The sequence below is a fragment of the Pseudophryne corroboree genome, chromosome 1, assembly GCF_028390025.1.
Source record: "Pseudophryne corroboree isolate aPseCor3 chromosome 1, aPseCor3.hap2, whole genome shotgun sequence".
Classification (NCBI taxonomy): Eukaryota; Metazoa; Chordata; class Amphibia; order Anura; family Myobatrachidae; genus Pseudophryne; species Pseudophryne corroboree.
The window spans coordinates 203,342,675-203,366,121 of NC_086444.1; the positions used below are offsets into that span (position 1 = coordinate 203,342,675).

Sequence of the window (23,447 nt, forward strand, 5' to 3'; positions counted from 1 at the left end):
AAAAGAAGACTTCAGAGGCGGCAGAAGACTTCATGATCTTCACTGAGGTAACGCACAGCACTGCAGCTGTGCGCCATTGCTCCCACACACCTCACATACTCCGGTCACTGTAAGGGTGCAGGGCGCAGGGGGGGGGGGGCGCTCTGGGCAGCAATATAAACCTCTTATTTGGCAAAAGGAGCATATATACAGCTGGACACTGTATATATGCATGAGCCCTCGCCAATTTTACACTTTTAGCGGGACAGAAGCCCGCCGTCGAGGGGGCGGGGCTTCTCCCTCAGCACTCACCAGCGCCATGTTTTTCTCCACAGCACCGCTGAGAGGAAGCTCCCCGGACTCTCCCCTGCTTATACCACGGTAGAAGAGAGGGTTTTAAAGAAGAGGGGGGGCACATAATTCGGCGCAGATAATAACCGCTACTGGGTAAACATTAAATTGCTGTGTTTTTAATATTCGCAGACTGGCACGACATGCAAGCTGCGTTGCAGCATGCTGCATCCCAGCAAAGATTAGCATGGTTACATCTGTAATAATGTGATTGTGCCTTTTGTATTTTGTTTCCAGCTGATAACATTTTATTATTATCATTTTTATTCCTCTCTATTATGCTGCATATGAGGCTGAGATTATCATTAACTAGCTGATCGCACGGGAGTTTCTGATTTTCACGGTTGTAAATATAAATGAGTGTTAAAAAATTGTAAAATCTATAGAGATGTAAATTTGAGACGTCTTAATGTAAGTAAATATTAATCCATGGTTCTTGGCGTTATCCGAGGAGCACCCATAGCCGATACGGTAAAAAGTGACAGGACAGTTTTTGTAGTTTATTCAATTCTACCCACCGGACGTACAATCCAAAGTTTGATAGTATTGTCCGTTTGGGCGATATAGTTCACGCAACGCATCGGTAATGACGCCATTATATCAACTCCCTTTTCACCCCCTTAGGTGAGGTTTATTAAAATTCTAATTAAATAGTTTTCCTATTTCCCACCTGCAGAATACCTATGTTTAATTTTATCTTCCTAACATATTGGAAAGTAAGAGAATTAGTGATGGATGAGTCAGTCAGTCAGTCAGTCAGTGAGTGAGGGCTTTCACATTTATATATATATATATATATATATATATATATATATAATAGAACGTAAACAACAAAATTGTACAAATAAATGATATCATAAACAGTATAAATATGCTACCCAGTCAAAAACATGCTCAAATTATAAATTTAGCAAAATGATAGCAATTAGAAAGGAACACTGTAATTTCAGGAATCTTTATATTCCCTTTTTGTGAAGAGATTCTTAAATCTTGACTCAACAAATCACCTATTTGACATAAGATTTGTTCAGTCTATAAAAACAAATCACTTTAGCTGCTAAATGCTAGAAAATCTTACAACACAATATCTGCATTCAAGATCAATACTTTTCTTGAATTAAACCTTTAGCATCCAAAATCCTCTAAACTCCTGAACACATTGGATAGGATAAGTCATTTGTCCAGGAGTTAAGCTTCTAATACACCTAGATTAGCAGGAGGAGTTGGGAAATGGGAACCCTATTGATAAAGTGCCTGTTCTCAAGCCTTACATTTCTAAATTCTTTAATAATATATTAATGAAAGTCACAGTTTCTTCCCTTCAGTGCCGTTTCTTGGGGCAGGCGAGCAGTGCAACCGCACTGGGCGCCCGCCGCGGCACTAACTGTGGCTCCCTGCTTCCCCCTCCTATTTCTCCCCAAGTAACCCACTCGGGGGGGGGGGGGGGGGGCGTAGTTTCACGGAATGACGCGGTTGCGTCGTTACGTCACGACGCAACCCCGTCACTCCGCGAAACTCCCCCCCCCCACCCCGAGTGGAGTACAGAGGGGGATCCAAGTTAGGAAGAGGGAAAGGCAGGCGCGAGGAGCGACTGGTGAGGCGGGCCGAAGAGCGGTAATCGCCTCTGTAAGTATTCTCTCTCTCTCTCAATGTGTAAAATGGGGACACCTGCCGTAATGTGTGAAATGGGGACTCTTGCCTGCCGTAGTGTGGGGATTTAATGTATCAAGGGCATTGCGGTGTGTGGCATAATATGGTGCAGGGGGTATTACTGTGTGGGGTTTAATATGGTAGAATTTTTTTTTTCCTGTGGTGGTCGTGATCTGTTGGAGCACGGTCAAAAACTGGATTGTGAGGTAGTCTTTTCAGACGAGGCCATGCCCATTTAAATGAGGCCACACCCATTTAGACGAGGCCACACACTATTGCCGTGTGCGCGCGCAAGTTTTGTTTTTTTAATCTAGGTGTGTGTGTGGGGGGGGAGTGGGCGGCACATTTTTTTTATGTCATGGGGGGGCGCATTTTTAAATCTCGCACTGGGAGCCAAATTGGCTAGAAACAGCCCTGCTTCCCTTGTTAATAAGTTTGATGATTCTATTGCGCACATTTATACCATGCTTTCGCTGCAGTTCCAGTGGTAACAGATCATCACTTTGTTTACTTAGGGAGATAATTAAATGGAAGGAACATAGGAAAAGTCTGAGCAAGTGACTCTTATCCCTTTAAACTGTGCCTACTATAATTTCTACTGAATTTACGGGCTGAAACATGGATATTGGTTAAACCCATAGAAATGGTGTTTCCACTATAAGGGATCAATTCATATTTGTGAGATATCCCCTGAAAACACCCGTTTTTGGGGGCTACCCACAAATAATGTTTTCCAGACTGTACAGTATGTATGGGGAACCTCAGCTGTGTCCCATTTTCAATCTCAAAAGCAGGCAGTTTTTATGGGGGATTCTTTATTGCAGACTTTACCTAGCTCGGCCATGGTTGCTAACACCATGTTTAAAAGGTGGTAGCCAATGTAGCCTATGGGCTACTTACCGAATAATTTCCCGGGGGGAAGGAGATCTGTAGGACTGCATGGTCAGCAGACACTGATGCGCAGAGGTCCTGATGAAGAAGGGATGTGATTGTAATAGCAGTCACGTCCCTTCTTACACACTGCAAATGCTCCTTTTGGATAAAAAATGGGGTCTAGGATTAGATAATTAACAAATATGCCCTTGAGTGACCGACAAGGTTAAGCCATCTGTAGTACACTGCATTTACTAATATTACTCTCTACAAGTGCACGCGTTATAACGTCATATTACGCGCAAATGTAGTGCATGATTAATTAATTCACCTAAATTATAATAAGGCACCTTTCTTTATTATAGACCGTGGGTTGTATACTTTTAATAGCGATAATTTACTGCTGCTATTTATCTCCCCAAGGCTATCCTATTAGCCCCGATGCCGGAACTTATCATTGATTTTGTTGTGCCTGCCTCAGGCAGGCGAAACCAAATCCGCAAAATGCTTATATCATTTACCCGATTGCAGCTACAAAAACACATTATGTACGTCCGGGACTTTTTGTGGTGCCGATGTGTTTTCTCCTGAAAATGTAAAAACCTCCAGCAGACTACACAGGGGCTAATTGGATTGCCCCCCCAAAAAAAACCTGAGAGCAATAAAAAGTGAAAACCCCTCATTTTTCATAGCCCGAAATGTTTTAGGACTAATTGGATATCCCGTCTCTGTTTCAGAATATTATGGTTGCAAACTGTCTAAAATTTCCAGGGAAACTCTCAAGTTTTAAAAATCTGTTACTGATTTTTGGGTTCAGAAAGGGTTCCTATTTTTCTTGCAAGGTTCTTCTTATTCAGTTTGCTTTATAAGTTCATATTTATGCTGTATAGTATTTAAAATGCAGGAAAATAAATATTAAAATTACATTAAGTAAACAAGACATGCTGGTATCTGTAGTGCTTCAAGGTCCACTGAAATAGAATCATGCCTGACCTGCTTACATTCACAGGCTCGGGAGTGTCCCAGAAAAGTATTATAATGTGTTGGCAGGTATGTGATATTACTATTCATGATCAGAGCACGTAGTAATGTGTATCTGTATTATTGTGTGTATCAGGTTTATACCTCTAGAAAACTGATAATAGCCGTTCATTACCATGGTTGGTTATGTAGCTGAGATAATGATAGTACAGTAATATTACTCTGCTACTACAATTTTGTGTTACCGATTTCTAGCAATGCCTCATATTTTGCCCATCTATGAACAATTAATTAGGACTGCTCTGCAATACTGGCTATGTGTCTTATTGGAAATATTGATGTCAAATGTCACACATCTGGCTGCAGAAATGTGGGTTTAAGTATCCCCAGCCCTACCCCAAACCTCACTGCACAGAATAAAGATTATAATTGCCCAAGCTCAATTTATTTAGCAATATGTACATTTAGGAAACCTGGAGAAGAGATGCGAAAACAAAAACAAAACTCACAGTATAAGAGTAGAACCTTACAATCGCTTGTTCCGTGGTCAATCTCGATTCTGGCAAAATGACACATTCATTTAATTCAAATCCAGCTAAAAACTGTATATATTATTACACACAATAAAGTAGCATTTCATCCGGCAACACCTTCAGTGTTATGTAACAGATTACAGGAGTCTAGGAGGCTCCAGCTGGAATATAACATCTTTCCTACATTAACACTGATAAGTTATGGTCAATGTTGGCTTTACATCTTCACAGGAATATCAGGAGTCTGTTTAAAAGGAAGTAAACTGAGCATATAATCAGAAAGGTCACATGTGCCTGGTACTGTATCTCACATTACATCACATGTCGGCGTTTGCTATCTCGTATAGGACCCTTATCATTTAGCACCATGTGTGTTGTGTGCCTCAGCCAGAGAGCGTTCTACAGCCAGACAAAAACAATTTCACACACTGTCAAAACTGAATTGTAAATGTTATTTGTTGTTGTCACAACTGCATGATAGATAGATAGATAGATAGATAGATAGATAGATAGATAGATAGATAGATAGATAGATAGATAGATAGACACTTATCCTAAGAACTAACCATAATACAAAGAGAGAAAAATAAGTTTAATAAAATATGGTGCTGCTATACCCAGCACTGGATGATTGCTTCAGTACAATTCTTTCACACACACAAACAGATTTACACAGTACTACCCATTCACAAACACACAGGACTGGTTGGAAGAATGACCACTACAACACTGAAAGTTGCAGTATAATGGAAGAAGAGAAAAGAACTCTTACCTGAGCACACAGCGATGCCAAGGGGTCTGTGTTTTGTGGCTTGCAAGTGGCTATTAGTGATGCAGGAGTGTATATCGGATCTCTCCCAGCCTGGTTCTGCACCTCCAGATTCATTGCTAGCCCTTTCTGATCTGCACACCAGCCAGTAGTGACAGCCTCCCTTACAGCTATTACATCTAGCATGCAGCAATACAGAAGGATGGATCGTGAGGGAGAGGCACTGTTGCTTCCCGCTACGTGAAGGAAATGATTAATCAGAGAGGTGGCTAGGCTACTCCTCAGAAGCGCAGGTCTGTGATCAGGATTCTGACACAGAGTCTTTAAATACTAATTATGTTGTTGCAATGTAGACAGCTATGCAGCTCACAGCTAGACAATAGGGAAGTACGGTATATAGAAGAAACCACATGTTGTCTGTTATCAGAAAAAGCTTGTCAGATATCCAAAGCAATAGCCAAACACAAGTGTTAAACGTCTAGTAATGGTCTTTATATAGGAAAGTGTTAACCAGCTGGGGTCTATGGAACCTTTTTTAAAAATGCTTTGCTTTAATTACAATGTGTGAACATTATGGATTCGGTTGGTTATCATTTATTTAGGTAACAGAAGTGGCGCTAATGCTGAAATGACAGTTTAATATTGCATGACTGGTTATGGATTGCACGTGTGCGCCATTCTCTGGGTTTCATCCAAAATGATTCAGGAAAATAATGAAACATTAAGTAAAAGTAAATGGTACTTGCTGCACAATTCCTACAGCTCACAATGCCTGAAGGGATTCCCTCATCTACGGGTTTTCAGCAAGTATAAGTGTCACAAATCATTTTAGGATGTCTTTAGTAAAGTGACTATACAGCTCACTGGCAAGTGACTGGATCTCTCCCAAATATCGCCATTGTGACTAAATTGGATGCAATTCAGATGCTTGGCATTCGGATTTAGAGTTACTGGAACTTGCCTGAGCAACCACACTATTATTAATGCATACCTCTCAACATTCGGGGGCAGATTTCCATCAAATACGCCATCAGATCATGAGGTGCTCATAAGTGCACTTAAAGTAGCCTGACTATTCTTGCACCTCAATAGACTGCGAGCAGAAATCAGCTAGAGACAAACATCACGCAGAGCCACCAGAAACTGTTCCAGTGCCAGCTTGCAGGTAGTTGAATCAGCCCCATAATGTTGGGGAATTAGGACAGGAGACAGGGCATCACAATTTTGGCATGAGAAAGGAGTATGACTCCCTGTCATAGAAATGTCATGCATCATGGGGACATGTCAGTGATTCCAACATGCTGGACTACCCCTGTCCCATTCCCCTCCTCTCCTCTATAAACACTATTTGCATGTTGTGTTGCACATTTTCACTGTTACTAGGCAGAGCAGTAATGGGATGGAGGGGGAGAGTTGTCACAGCTTGGTGAGAAATAAAGTGGAGAGATAAAGTTCTAACCAATCAGCTCTGGTCATTTTACAGGCTGTGGGCAGGATGTACTAATAGACATCGCCGCCCAGCACCACGATGCTGATTGCATATGTACTTACATATGTGATTAACACTGCGAAGGACAGCTGTTCCGATAAGAGCTGTCCTCCGCGATCCCCAGCGGCTGCCTGACTTCCGGGTTTCGCCCCCAGGTTCAGTCTGCTCATGCGTAAAGTGACGGGGGCGGGCGCTGGGCATGCTGGGAGGGATCCGATCAGATCCCTCATACAGCACTGTGGAGAGAAGCCCATAGGCTTTTATGGGGTATAGCCAGCAAAAGCTGACGATCCCCTCCGCGGCGCTGACCCGGCGGATGGATATTAGTACATAACGAAAATGCGGTAAGCGGGAGTTTACCGCATTTTCCATTTAGTACATCCCGCCCTGTGTGTGAAAAACATCAGAAGCTGTTTGGTAGGTACAGTACTATTTCTGCTGCTGCAAAGAACCATTGCTGAATTTCATAGATGTAGTTTCATACATCCAAAAAAATACATTAATAAATACAACACTATCCACAGTACACAAATCAAAGTTTCATCTGATGAAGTCCATTTTAGTAGCTATAACACAAAGCAGATCCCATTTTGATTGACCAGTATACAATACAGAGTCCTATCCTGTTTACATTATGGGGTTAATGCAGATGGTGTGCGTAGATAGAGGAGTATACACCTGTATATACAGTACATAGGTGATGGAAGTGACCCTTTTACAGGAAGCAGTGGTGACACAGTGGTACTAGTAGTGCCTCTGATCCATGATATAGTCACCCAGTATGAAAGACTCTCTGACGCAAGTCCCAATCTACCAGAGGACAGGGGGCCTGATTATGATTTGTATGGCATTGCACAGCAGCAGGGATCAAGCTGTGCAACTCCGTACAAATACAATGCAAATATCTCCTGCAGCCATCTGCAAGATCCGAGTGCTGCATTTGAGGACCACAGTATGCCATATTGTGCCACACTATAGTGCCTCCACTTCATGCTGGGCCACGCTATAGTGCCTCCACTTCATATTGTGCCACATTATAATACCCCAGTCCATATTGTGCCACACTATAGTGCCTCCACTTCATGCTGTGCCACGCTATTGTGTCTCCACTTCATATTGTGCCACGCTATAATACCCCAGTTCATATTGTGCCACGCTATAGTGCCTCCACTTCATATTGTACCACACTATAGCATACAGGGGCATATGGAGGGTGGAGCCAGTGGAGCTCGAGCTCCAAGCGCGGTTGGGGACAGAAGGCGCCGGCTCCCTGTAACACAGGTGAGAGCTGGGATCTCAGGGTAGGAGGAGATGACTAGAAGAGAGGGAAGGGGTGGCCACCACACTGCCTGCATGTTCCATGTCACTGATTGCAGTGCAGAGAGGGGGTAATTCTGAGTTGATCGCAGCAGGAACTTTGTTAGCAGTTGGGCAAAACCATGTCCACTGCAGGGGAGGCAGATATAACATGTGCAGAGAGAGTTAGATTTGGGTGTGGTGATAAAGCAGCCAGTATTTACCCTGCACAGAAACAAAATAACCCACCCAAATCTAACTCTCCCTGCACAAGTTATATCTGCCTCCCCTGCAGTGCACATGGTTTTGCCAACAACTGCTAACAAAGTTCCTGCTGCGATCAACTCAGAATTACCCCCATAGTCCAGTGCAGTGTGTTGTTAGGGAAGTGGGGAGGTTTGGGGGCTTGTCAGAAGAAGCATCCTGGCTGCCAGGTATCTGCATTCAGTGATCTGGAACATGCAGGCAGTGTGGTGGCCACCCCTTCCCTTTCCTCAGTCCTTTCCTCCTACGCACGGAGGCCCAGCCTGTCAATCACATAGAAGCGCCGCCCCTCCAGGCTAGAACGAGGAGCTGCTCTGTTGCTGATCACTTGGCAGCGACGGACTGGGGCCTCGATTCGGGCCTGGCATTTGTGAACGTGCACGCGTCACGGGGGGGTGGGGGGGACGCGTGTTTTACAGGGGGCGTGCTGCATGACGTAGAGGGGCGTGGACTCGTGGCATGCCCCCATTACCATGGCGACCATGGAACCAGAGAGCCGGAGGCTGCGCTGTGCGCGGCCTTCCCAGCTCTCTGAGCGACTGATTTGGCCCACCTGCCAATCGGCCCCTCTGGCATGTGCCAGAAGTGCCAGATGACCAGTCCGGCCATGTCACTTGGTGAGTATTAATATGTGTATACTGTGTGTATATGTGTGTATGTGTTTATGTCTGTGTTTGTAAATGTGTTTGTAAATGTGTGTATACAGTATGTCTGTGTGCATATGTGTGTTTATGTGTATACATGAATGTGTGTGTTTATGTGTATATATCTTTGTATGCAGTATATGTGTGTGTATATTTGTATTTGTGTATATATCTGTGTATATGTGTGTGTTTATGTATGTCTGTGTATATCTGTGTGTATATGAGTGTGTGTATATATCTGTGTATGTGTGTGTTTATGTATGTCTGTGTATATCTGTGTATATTTGTGTGTATATATCTGTGTATGTGTGTGTGTTCATGTATATCTGTGTGTATATGTGTGTGTGTGTGTGTGTGTGTGTGTGTGTGTGTGTGTGTGTGTATATATATCTGTGTATATGTGTATATATCTGTGTATATATGTGTGTTTATGTATGTTTGTACCTAAATGTGTGTGAATCTATGTATGTATGTATGTATGTATGTATGTATGTGTGTGTGGTGGTGGGTGAGGGCACCGTGACATGGCCCTGCTCCGGGTGTCATGTCTCCATGCTACGCCTCTGATAGTGCATACACTTTATATTGTACCACGCTATAGTGCCTCCACTTCATATTGTACCACGCTATAGTGCATCCACTTCATATTGTGCAACACTATAGTACCTCCACTTCATACTGTGACACACTATAGTGCCTCCACTTCATATTGTGCCACACTATAGTGCCTCCGCTGCATACTGTGCAACGCTATAGTGCATCCACTTCATATTGTGCCACACTATAGTACCTCCACTTCATACTGTGCCACACTATAGTGCCTCCACTTCATATTGTGCCACCCCATAGTGCCTCCATTGCATATTGTGCAACGCTATAGTGCCTCCACTTCATATTGTGCAACGCTATATTGCCTCCACTTCATATTGTGCCACACTATAGAGCCTCCACTTCATATTATGCAACGCTATAGTGCCTCCACTTCATATTGTACCACACTATAGTGCATCCCGTTCATATTGTGCCACACTATAGTGTCTCCACTTCATATTGTACCACACTATGGTGCATCCACTTCATATTGTGCCACACTATAGTGTCTCCACTTCATATTGTGCCACGCTATAGTGCCTCCACTTCATATTGTTCAACGCTATAGTGCCTCCACTTCATATTGTGCCACACTATAGTACCTCCACTTCATACTGTGACACACTATAGTGCCTCCACTTCATATTGTGCCACACTATAGTGCCTCCGCTGCATACTGTGCAACGCTATAGTGCATCCACTTCATATTGTGCCACACTATAGTACCTCCACTTCATACTGTGCCACACTATAGTGCCTCCACTTCATATTGTGCCACCCTATAGTGCCTCCACTGCATATTGTGCAACGCTATGGTGCCTCCACTTCCTATTGTGCAACGCTATAGTGCCTCCACTTCATATTGTGCCACACTATAGTGCCTCCACTTCATATTGTGCAACGCTATAGTGCCTCCACTTCATATTGTACCACACTATAGTGCATCCCCTTCATATTGTGCCACACTATAGTGTCTCCACTTCATATTGTACCACACTATAGTGCATCCACTTCATATTGTGCCACACTATAGTGTCTCCACTTCATATTGTGCCACGCTATAGTGCCTCCACTGCATATTGTGCAACGCTATAGTGCCTCCACTTCATATTGTTCAACGCTATAGTGCCTCCACTTCATATTGTGCCACACTATAGTGTCTCCACTTCATATTGTACCACACTATAGTGTCTAAACTTCATATTGTGCCACACTATAGTGCCTCCACTTCATATTGTACCACGTTATAGTGCCCCAGTTCATATTATGTAACATTTGTTTTTATTTTTTAAACATCTGCTTATTCCAATTTTCAAACAACGGTACAAAAGCAACTACAGACAATAGCATAAGTACAGTATAGTTGCTATCAAAGTACTAAACAGTAATTTTTGAGTAGAAGGCAGAAATCATTCAGTTTAAACAAAGCATAATGAGACACAAACAAATAAAATTAGTCCAATTAAATACTATGCAAAGTGTTAAATTAGTAGTGAACAGTTTTTGTGTTATGTTTGCAGCAAACCATACACTATGTAACTATGCTGTTTGTTGTAACCACTTGATATTGGCAGTAAACCGCACATACTGTAGTTTGTGTACTGTATTTTAGAACTGCCACCAAATGGATACACTTTTACGAAAAATCCAAAATAATAAAAGGCTAGTGCTGCTCCACACCTCTATGGGGGAAATTCAAGTGTTTTGTGCTCCGGCAACCACTAGATGGCGCCTGATGGAGCAATTCGAGTGTTGCTCCATTCGGGCGCACACAGCTGCTGGCACAGACATTACTGTTATGTTGTTACGTCATTTTGACAGGCTGGAAACTAGCACAGAATAAATATTCCCTTTTATGTTTAAAAATGACATTTGATCATTTGATAGCTATAATTGCATAATAAACAACAGTTTGATACATCCCACCTACAGTAAGGGGCAGATTCAATTAGCTGCCCCTTACTACACGGCTAAAGCTCTACCTGGAGCTACTCAATTAATGTCATACACCACGCAGTAGTGTATGGCATTCATTTTTCACCATTAAATACACCCTCTGGGGCTTACTGGGAAGGGTAACCCACAGATTGTGGCACTTAACCTGGAAGCTATGGGTTTACACGAGTTAGCAGCGCAGGGAAGCAAACTAATATTTCAATAGCTCCATGCATCAAACTCAGAGTTTAACTGTGCAGTTAACCCTGTGGCTAATGGAATCTGCCCCAAGTCTTCTTTAAACGGAGACAGCACCCATCCTTCATCATGTTTGTTTTTAGGAAATCCCAATTGTTTTGTACATAAAATTAGTTATAATTATGCAGTGTTGATTAAATCTGAAAAGATATGAATATGCAATATTATGATTACTATTTATTTATTTTTTTGCAGTATCTTAAAACGTATTATCCTAACATTTATTCACTACACTTCAAATAATTAAAACTAGTTAACTGGTATGTTTAATGCTTATTGAGAATGGATTTATTTTGTATGTTTTAAAAACATTTGGGCTTAGCTAAATTGTTAGCATTTACACAAATAATTCCTATCCCACCAGCCAGAATGGCGGCTGAGGGGTGGGCGCTAAGAGTCCCCTTACGTGCTTGCTGCGCTCGACAGGCTGCGGGCTCGGTGGCTCGCTGCGCTCATCACAGGATCTCTCTACTCTCTATGGTGTCGTGGACACCCACAAGTGGGAACAGCCCTGGTGAGCCGGGATTCTGGCTGCCGGATTTCTCGGCTGTCGGGATTTTGGCGTCAGTATTCTGAATCCCGACCGCCAGCATTTTAAATGCATCTTTTTGGGGCACAGACTTTTATTTCCAGAATCTAAATATTCAGATAAGATTTGATCTTGTACATGTAATTATGGTTAGGTTCATGAAATAGTTAAAATCATCCTCAGATGGTCCCATACATTACTGCCATGACTAATATTTATAACTGGGTTTTTCTGTTCCAAAACTTGATTGAAAGAATTTGTCACAGAAGCATTAGTTAAAAATTATATTTCTTATAAAGGTAATTACAGACCACATGTTGTGTGGCTGTTGTAGGAATACGTAAAATAAAATGGGATTTTTTTATTTATTTTTTAACAATACCAAAGGAGTTTTATAAGCTCACTTCAGGTAAACTCCATACTTTTTTATTACTTCATTGTCTGAATCAATACAAAGGAAATTATTTAAAACAAAATCCACAGAAGAAACATTATATATGGTACTGTACAATTTGCCGTAAAGGTTTGGGTTGTTTCTTTACATAATAAGAGTAGCTGGCCTTAGAGGAAATTGCATTTACATGGCAAATTAGTAAAATTATATGGAGAACTAAGTTGTTTTTATTATACCGTATTTTTTCATATTGCACTAAAGTACCTCAGGTCCTGAGACCATTCATTTTCATTTGATTACCATGAACCTTGAAGCATTAAATCTGTAGATAACACCAAATTATATAAGATAATTAACTCAGAGAAGGAATGTGTTCATGAGCAAATGGATTCAATAAATGGGTTTTCCACCTTTAGCTGGGTTACATTCTTCTATGTCTACAGAACTTCTGTTTATAGGAGGGACAGCTGCTCTTGAAAACATCTCTGACAGGACATGTGGGTACTTGTAGTTCTACAACATACTGCATAGGGAGGCTGACTTACCCCTTTCAGACTATGGGGGTCATTCTGAGTTGATCGCACGTAGCAACTTTTTGCTGTTTGTGCGATCAACTAGACGCCGCCTACGGGGGAGTTTATTTTAGCATAGCAAGGTTGCGATCGCTTGTGCCGCCCTGCTATGCTAAAAAATTTTGTGTAAAACAAGACTAGCCCTGCAGTTACTTACCCTGTGCGATGGATCCAGCGATGAAGGTCCCGGAATTGGCGTCAGACATCCACCCTCCAAACACCTGGACACGCCTGCGTTCGGATCTCCACGCCCGGAAAACGGTGAGTTGAGGCCCCGGAACGCCTTCCTCCTGTCAATTTTCTTGCGGTCGCCGCTGTGACCGCTTTCTTCGTACGCGGCATCGCTGCCCGGCGACTGCAACGATGTGCCTGCGCAATGCGGCTGCCGTGCATGCGCAGTTCCAACCCGTTTGCACCGCTGCGATGAACTGCACCATGCGAACAGGTCGGAATGACCCCCAATAATGCTAGGTCACACCCAGGATTTTGTACACAGGTCGAACCTGGGTGTGACCTAGCTAAGACCGCTTTCAGAATGGAGGCACTTGGGTCCAGTTACCCGGGAATCCAACCTGGCTAGCTTGCAGGGTTGGTCCCGGGAAGGATGATGCGATCCAGCACCCATTTACATCATAGGGAGAACTGGCGCTAAAAGATTATTTAATCTCAAAGCGCTATGACTGCGCCTGTGTGCGGTGATCCTCTGAGCCGATACCGGGTTTTCACGGCAATAACTTGTGTTTTATCAGCAGTGGAAAAGGGGTATAACTTTGTGTAGGCTAAGGTCACTTTCGGTTAATACAAATTTTCTAGTGTCTATACTCCATACAGCACAAGATGCCTCCCGCGGATGAGCTGATCTGAGAGGTGTAGCATACTGTCTTTTTCTTTCAATTGTAAATCTTATTTGCATCACAGGGAATCGAACCCACAACCTCAGTGCTGTGAGGCAGCAGTGCTAACTATTACACCATCCGTACTGCCCATATTAAAATCTAAAATTGCTGATAACAGTCATGCCAAAAATCTTGTGACCTGACATATTATAGGAAAACTGCAATTTAAGAACCAATCTTAATGGATCTTAAATCCAGATTGATTCATATCTGTTTTGTGATCCAACAGCAAGCGTATGGGGCAGAGGTTCCCAAACTTTTTGGAATCACGGCGCCCTGGTGCATCAGAATTATTTTCACAGCACCCCTAGGCCAAAAGTTTCTTATTGAGAAATTTGGATAGAAATATTAAATTAAGCAAATTGTGTTTATATGTTATCCTTAGGTTCTATTGTGTGGTCAGGGAAAAGATTTGCTTCTGTTTGTTCACATATTTTATGATTGGCAGTCACCAACACTGGTTTTGCCTATTACATTGACGATAAATAACACTGCCCAACAAAAAAAATAAAAATGTTTGTTTGGTTCCTGGAACGTTAGTATTGATTTTGGTTATATTGGGCGTGCTAATTCCAAATACAAAAAACGTTTTTCTCTATCAGCTATACTTTTTGCACAGTCTGAGCAGGACGTCATTCGTCCTGGTTGTCAGAAACTTTCTGGGCAACCACAAAGCTCAAAACTATGCTGAGCTAGTAAACAACATGCTCATTAATTTCAGAGACATTGGAGTTAATATGAGCATAAAAGTTCATTATTTACACAGCCATTTGGACCGTTTCTGAGAAAATTTGGGTGATATGAGTGAAGAGCAAGGTGAAAGATTTCACCAGGACATTAAAAACAATGGAAGATTGCTACCAGGGAAGATGGGATATACATATGATGGCAGATTACAGCTGGAATTTACAAAGAGACTGTCCAAAGTCCATTCAAGAATGTTCCACAAAAGAAGCTTCCTAAACTAATTTTCTTTTCATTTATGGTTTCATTTTATTATTTTGAAGAAAAACTGTTACAGGTCGAGTATCCCATATCCAAATATTCCAAAATACGGAATATTCCGAAATACGGACTTTTTTGAGTGAGTGTGAGATAGTGAAACCTTTGTTTTTTGATGGCTCAATATACACAAACTTTGTTTAATACACAAAGTTATTAAAAATATTGTATTAAATGACCTTCAGACTGTGTGTATAAGGTGTATATGAAACATAAATGAATTGTGTGAATATAGACACACTTTGTTTAATGCACAAAGTTATAAAAAAATATTGGCAAAATTACCTTCAGGCTGTGTGTATAAGGTGTATATGTAACATAAATGCATTCTGTGCTTAGATTTAGGTCCCATCACCATGATATCTCATTATGGTATGCAATTATTCCAAAATACGGAAAAATCCCATATCCAAAATACCTCTGGTCCCAAGCATTTTGGATAAGGGATACTCAACCTGTATTTGAGTCAATACAGTGTTACTGTAATGTTAGTATGTTTTGTTGATGTCACTAAAATATTCTATAAAAATATTTTTAGACTATGTTTTTTAATGTTTTGTGTTTTATTATGTGAATCATAGGCCTAATATGAAAGAGGGTAACACAAATCAGACAATGTTTATATCTCAAAAGTTAGTACTGATAGACGAAAATGAATGTTATATTTGAAATCAGCACACCAAATATACATAAAATTAGCTCAAAAATCCTGGGCACCGAAAGATGTGTAGGGCTGTGTAATTTGAATTGGTCCTGGACCATCCAATCCAAGGCACCCTTGCAACTGTCCTGACTGAGGCACACCAGGGTGCCACGGCACACAGTTTGAGAACCACTGGTATAGGGAATAAATAATGAGACAGCGATGTAAGGGTTACAAAGCGAGGTGTAGAGAAATAGTGCATGACAAGCAGAACACATGTACCTGCAAGTGTGATGTACCCGCGAGATTGTGGTCCTCTGGTAACAGTGTAAAACTAGCTTTTGCAGCCACATTGGGAACAGTTTTATCACTATGTTATCTTTTAGTTTGCCTTATGTGATTATTTTGAAACTATGCCCACCTATTCCCACAGTACAGGGTTATAATGAAGTATTCCTGATGGTCTGCTAATGTGTTTCTGATGTGCACATTTACATGCTGCTGCAGAAATCATTATATCACATAACTATCTTTCCTGTAGCGTATTCCCGTCTTCATCATCTCCCTAATGATACAATTCATAGGCATGATGTTGGTTAAGTCTAAAGTCTCATATATACATATTACAAGAGACAAAACTGTAACAAGGCGAAAGCAGATGCATTTTTCTTACAATTAAGGTGCATACATATTGGGCGTTTTTGCCCAGCGTGTATGCACAGAGATGATGGCTGACACCAAAAAAAATCCTCAATCAAAAAGGACGTATCAGGCGCTCCTAAACATTAATTGAACTCAAATTATCTAGTACACCTGTATTTTAGGTAACAACTGCTCTCATAAGGTGTTCTGAACACCAAAAAACACAAAACGATACTGTCTATAAAGATAAACAATTCAGAGAGCGCATGGATGCAAAGAAAAAGGATGACAATTTAATATAAAATAGATCAATTAAAATGCAATATTGCTATATATTAGAAACTTATATCATAAGAACCGCACTAGTGGAGACCTCTGAACTACTAGTCAGAAATGTCTATAATTCCAGATAAATCCGATGAGGGAAGAAGTCCTGAATAAAAATGGTAAAGCAAAGTTCAATGTCCCACCAATCAGGTGATAATGCTTAAATAACACAATAGAACCGTAGCAGGTCCACTTAATTCCTCTTAAACGGAGATGGTGAAGTTCTTTAATTTAAACATGCAGAATAGAACTGATGCTTCCCACAGCCTGTAGTTAGGCTGCAAACCCCCCACCGCTATCCGACAAGGATGGTATTTCACCGGAGCAGATGTATTGCCCTGCCGCTTCCAGAACCCCTGGGCAATTGCGGCTGTGTAGATGAGGCAGTCAGAAGCGGAGAGTCCCGATGGATAAGGGAGGAGGAGGGGGGAACCTTGAACCACGGCCAGGTGCTGAGTGCTCCGTGTGTAAAGACCAGCGCTGCGGCTGTGAGCTATAGTTGTCTGGGCTCCAACAAGTGCGGTTAAAATCCCTGAACCTTAACGCGTTACTCCGACATAGGGCAAGTCGGTTTCATCAGAAGGTAGGTAACAAGCTCAAAAGTTGCACTATTTAAAGTGATTGGTAACCAATCAACATTCTCCACATCAAACTTGTAATTAAAATAACAGGTGTGTAGGTGCACAGCACTTTTAAATTACTCCAAAGACACACAAAAAATATTTACCACTAAAACAGCTCAATTAGGGTCTCTGGCTATCCTATTAAATAGTCACTTAACATATAGCTAAATAGCTGTCATAAAAAATAAAAATTAAATAAAATGAAATAAGTCATTACGGAGAGAAAAATTATTTGGATAGACAAAATAAGACAAAACAAAAATTGATGTGAAATATACCATCCACATGAGTACTAATGATGACAGATTGTGTGGCTCACCACACTAATACCAAATACAGCAAAGAGCAGTGACCCGGGTTCGAGTCCCACTCCACAACCAAATCATTTTCAAAAATTTTTTTTTTACTTAAGATAAAACTAAGAATAAAAAATATTAATAATAATAATGATGTATCATTATTAATTTATAATGTGCTAAGCACACATTAGAATCTAAAAAGAATAATGAGACGGAATAATGAACATAGACCTGTACATATACACATGTAAACATACATGCATATACACACACAACCTAAATAGGTGAAACATGGGTCTACAAATCAAGAAACAATTATAGAAAAATTAATTAGATATGGATCATTGACTATAACCTAATTCGAGTAGCATTCATCAATAATACACCTATCTAAAATATTAACTTATGATTTGATAACCAAACAAATGAATACATCTAGGGCTAAACTGTATAAATATACATAGAAAACAGGGATCCTAATAAAGAGATATTCCATATGCTCATTCGCCATGATAAATCTAATAAAGTATAGCAGAGGAATAACAATCCAAATAAGTAAATTGGTGTATATTCTAGATATTATTCATTTCTATACAGTCATTAAGACCTCTAGGAAATAAGGTAGCCCGTTTATATAATTGGTTGTATCTATCTCCTCCTCTGGTAGTGGGCTTGATTTGTTCTATGCCTTGTATTCTGATACATTTGATGTCCCCACCATGTTCTTGTCTCACATGCCTCACAAGACTATGTTGGCTTGTACCCCTCCGTATATTATTTTTGTGTTCTAGACTAGTAGTTCAGAGGTCTCCACTAGTGCGGTTCTTATGATATATGTTTCTAATATATTGCAATATTGCATTTTAATTGATCTATTTTATATTAAATTGTCATCCTTTTTCTTTGCATCCATGCGCTCTCTGAATTGTTTATCTTTATAGACAGTATCGTTTTGATGGCTGACACAGCTGGGCTAAAAATCGCTCAGTGCATACACACACTGAGCGCTTTTCCCCCCTGCCCAGCGATGTCAGTGGGGGTGAACGGCTTTCCATAGCAAGACTCTATGGAAAGCCGTTCACCCCGCCGTTCATCTACTGGTAATACCAGAAGATGAACGGCGGCCGCCGGCGATGAAGCGGGAGCGCGCATCAGCACTCATCGCCAGGGCATACACACTGAAAGCAGCTCAAAACACCAAATGTGAGCTGCTTTCAGCTCAAAATCGCCCAGCGTGTATGGGCCTTTACAGTGCTGGTCACAGTTGTGCAGGTGCTAATATTTCTAATGTGCATAAAATCATCTATTGGCAGAACAATTTTACTACACAATAGGCCCGAAGACAGTACTTGGAGTGGTTATTAAAATCCTAGTGAATCCTGCCTGGGTACAGCCAGTGGCGTCACAAGGGGGGTGCTACATTATGTGCAGCACTCAGCTCCTGTCACGGACCATAGAGGTGAGGAGAAGTGTTAGCCTTTTATTGTAAAGGATGTTAAGTACTAGTGGGCTATGTGAACTACAGTAATTCACTGGGGTTACTTCTATAGGGTAGATGTTGTCTCAAAAGTACTTTCACAAAGTACATTCTGTCACATCCCAGACTGACAGGCTCTATTACTGTACCCGGCGCTATCGCTTTATTACATTACGTCTTTCCCTGCCAGGACGTGTCCTATGTGGTACTACTGTCAACGTCTGTTTTTTTTCTACATGTGCAGTCGGCGCAGCCATGACATGGGCACTGCCATCTTGCCTGCAATCAGCTAACCGCTGCTCTACCAATCTTTGAGCTGGTTCTCTGCACATGACATCTGTGATCCATCAGCAGGCAGGGCATACTATATGTCTCTCCCTGGCCATGGTATTTTTCCAGAACAACTTCTGCTGTAACCTGCTTACTGACGTCCAGTCTGCAGTTATTCCAGAGTACTGATGGGTGATCTGCACTATGGGAATAATTCCAAGTTGATCGCAGCAGGATTTTTGATAGCAACTGGGCAAAACCATGTGCACTGCAGGGGAGGCAGATATAACATGTGCAGAAAGAGTTAGATTTGGGTGGGTTATTTTATTTCTGTGCAGGGTAAATACTGGCTGCTTTATTTTTACACTGCAACTTAGATTGCAGATTGAACACACCCCACCCAAATCTAACTCTCTCTGCACATATTATATCTGCCTCCCCTGCAGTGCACATGGTTTTGCCCAGGTGCTATCAAAAATCCTACTGCGATCAACTTGGAATTACCCCGTGTTCCTGTCAAAGGCAGGGCCGTCTTTTCGTATGGGCTCAATGGGCTCTTGCCCAAGGGCCCCAGGAGTAAAAGGGCCATAGGCTGATAGCTGAGGGTCCCCTCTTTCCAGGGGTACCAGATTTTTTAAAATCGGACCTGGGGAACCGGAGATATCCGACTTCAAAGCAGTGGTCCCCATCCAAGCCTGTTAATTGTTTTTACCAGCCAGATATCTCGAGTTCTGACTGACTTAGAGTTTTTCTGAGGGTATACATCAAAAGCTGGGACTCTTTCCTTTCAGTTGACGCTGACAGCTTGTCTTTACTATGCCCAGAACCAGAGATATCAGCCTTCAAGCAGCTGGTCCCTGCTCCAGCTCCACACCCCTAATATGCAGTTTTATATTTTTGTTGGTGGATTGCTCTGGTTCCTCAGTCTGATCCCCAAGTCCCCAGTAACTCCTGAAAGGTGGGACTCTCTAGTTTTTTTTATCCTATTAAAGCTAAGAAATCTATTTCCAGGAACTGGAGATATCTGTATTAAAGCACGCTGCCCTGACCCCAGAAAATGATGAATATTAAGCCCACTCCACTATTCACCCCTCCCTTGTGTATTAAACACCCCCTACCACCCTCAAAGTCATGTACCAGGGCCCCTTCATTCAGCACAATGTCCCCTTTACAGTTTAGTGTTCTCCATCCCGCCCCATTTGTGCAGTAAAGGAGTAATTAGCAGAAATAATTTCTCCAGGTACTACATGCTGAGTGAAAGGTAGAACCCCCCTACCCCCCGCGGATCAAAGCTGCCACTGATAGCACCCCCCACCCCTACCGCTGATAGGTGGGTAGGGGCCCCAGTGCATTTCTGTGCCCAGGGGCCTACACTGCTGTTAAGACGGCTCTGGTCAAAGGGGTTCAGTATGAAATACCTACAATCAAAATCCCAACGGTCAAAATCCCGACAACAACTGACCAACGGTCATAATCCCGACAAGGTCAAAATACAGACAAGGGCAAATTACCAACATTTAAACTGTTGACAGGTCAAAAAGTCGACACATGGTTTTCATTGTTTTTTAGTGTATGTCGACATAGGTCGAAATGGACACCGTATAAGTGTACCATGTCCCCTCGCATGGCTCGCCGTGCTTCGGGCACGGTGCCTCGCTGGGCTCGGCACACTATTATATTCCCCCTCCAGGTAGGCTGGGATGGTAAAGTATGAACAAGTGTGTTTCAATAAAAAAATCATGAAAAATTCATGTTGACTTTTTGACCTGTCGATAAATTAAATGTCAGTATTTTGACCATGTCAGTATTTTAAATGTCGGGATTTTGACCTTGTCGGGATTGTGACCATCTGTCAATGCTTGTCGGGATTTTGACCATCAGGATTTTGATTGTAGGTAAATTGACCGCATCCCACTCAAAGCACTAGTCATTACTACTGAGCGCTCTCCACAGCTTGCTGTGTTTTCCTGTGATATACTAGTGATGAGCGGGTTCGGTTCCTCGGAATCCGAACCCGCCCGAACTTCACCCTTTTTTGCACGGGTCCGAGCAGACTCGGATCCTCCCGCCTTGCTCGGTTAACCCGAGCGCGCCCGAACGTCATCATCCCGCTGTTGGATTCTCGCGAGACTCGGATTCTATATAAGGAGCCGAGCGTCGCCGCCATTTTCACACGTGCATTGAGATTGATAGGGAGAGGACGTGGCTGGCGTCCTCTCCGTTATAGTAGAACTTAGTTAGTTATAAATTGTGGGGAGGATTGGGGACGGGGAGCAGCTGTTAGGGAGTACAGTGCAGGGTTTTGAGTTTAATCCGTTGTTTCTCTGCCTGAAAAAAAACGCTCCACCAATCCATATCTGTGCTCACTCAGTGTGCTGCACTGCTGCATGATATATCTGTGCTGAGTGCACTGCTCACACTGCCTAATTGTGGGGACTGGGGAGCAGTTATAGCAGGAGTACAGTCAGTGCACACTGCACAGTTTTGCTGACAGTGACCACCAGTCCAGTATACGTTTGTCTGCCTGAAAAACACTGTGGTGTTTTTTTTTTTCTTTCTTCATACTAGTTTACCAGTCTGCTGACACTGTCCACCAGGTCCGTTATACAGTATATTATATTTATATATAAGCACTAAGCAGCAGTACGGTAGGCCACGGCTGTACCTACCTCTGTGTCGACTCGTCACTCGTCTATAAGTATAAGTAAAGTAATACTATCCATCCATCTACATTGTATACCTGTGGTGTTTTTTTTTTCTTTCTTCATACTAGTTTAGCAGTCTGCTGCTGACACTGTCCACCAGGTCCGTTATACAGTATATTATATTTATATATAAGCACTTAAGCAGCAGTACGGTAGGCCACGGCTGTACCTACCTCTGTGTCGACTCGTCACTCGTCGTCCATAAGTATAAGTAATACTATCCATCCATCTACATTGTATACCTGTGGTGTTTTTTTTTTTCTTTTTTCATACTAGTTTAGCAGTCTGCTGCTGACACTGTCCACCAGGTCCGTTATACAGTATATTATATTTATATATAAGCACTAAGCAGCAGTACGGTAGGCCACGGCTGTACCTACCTCTGTGTCGACTCGTCACTCGTCGTCCATAAGTATAAGTAATACTATCCATCCATCTACATTGTATACCTGTGGTGTTTTTTTTTTTCTTTCTTCATACTAGTTTAGCAGTCTGCTGCTGACACTGTCCACCAGGTCCGTTATACAGTATATTATATTTATATATAAGCACTTAAGCAGCAGTACGGTAGGCCACGGCTGTACCTACCTCTGTGTCGACTCGTCACTCGTCGTCCATAAGTATAAGTAATACTATCCATCCATCTACATTGTATACCTGTGGTGTTTTTTTTTTTTTTTCTTCATACTAGTTTAGCAGTCTGCTGCTGACACTGTCCACCAGGTCCGTTATACAGTATATTATATTTATATATAAGCACTTAAGCAGCAGTACGGTAGGCCACGGCTGTACCTACCTCTGTGTCGACTCGTCACTCGTCGTCCATAAGTATAAGTAAAGTAATACTATCCATCCATCTACATTGTATACCTGTGGTGTTTTTTTTTTCTTTCTTCATACTAGTTTAGCAGTCTGCTGCTGACACTGTCCACCAGGTCCGTTATACAGTATATTATATTTATATATAAGCACTTAAGCAGCAGTGCGGTAGGCCACGGCTGTACCTACCTCTGTGTCGACTCGTCACTTGTCGTCCATAAGTATAAGTAATACTATCCATCCATCTACATTGTATACCTGTGGTGTTTTTTTTTTCTTTCTTCATAATAGTTTAGCAGTCTGCTGCTGACACTGTCCACCAGGTCCGTTATACAGTATATTATATTTATATATAAGCACTAAGCAGCAGTACGGTAGGGCACGGCTGTACCTACCTCTGTGTCGACTCGTCACTCGTCGTCCATAAGTATAAGTAATACTATCCATCCATCTACATTGTATACCTGTGGTGTTTTTTTTTTCTTTCTTCATACTAGTTTAGCAGTCTGCTGCTGACACTGTCCACCAGGTCCGTTATACAGTATATTATATTTATATATAAGCACTTAAGCAGCAGTACGGTAGGCCACGGCTGTACCTACCTCTGTGTCGACTCGTCACTCGTCGTCCATAAGT

The 23,447-nt window shown here is 42.0% G+C and overlaps 1 protein-coding gene across 4 annotated transcripts in view; it reads right to left on the bottom strand.

Moving 5' to 3' along the window:
- The window catches only part of MCTP1 (multiple C2 and transmembrane domain containing 1), a 1,810,807-nt gene that overhangs the window by 1,359,977 nt on the left and 427,383 nt on the right, over positions 1-23,447 (bottom strand). The window contains exon 1 of one of the 4 annotated variants that reach the window (XM_063964022.1): positions 5,140-5,365. The exons of the other annotated variants lie outside the window; for them this stretch is intronic. Coding sequence (XP_063820092.1) covers positions 5,140-5,322 — 183 coding nt within the window. The 5' untranslated portion in view covers positions 5,323-5,365. Of the gene's footprint in view, positions 1-5,139; positions 5,366-23,447 lie in introns of those variants that run through there. 4 annotated transcript variants of the gene reach the window in all.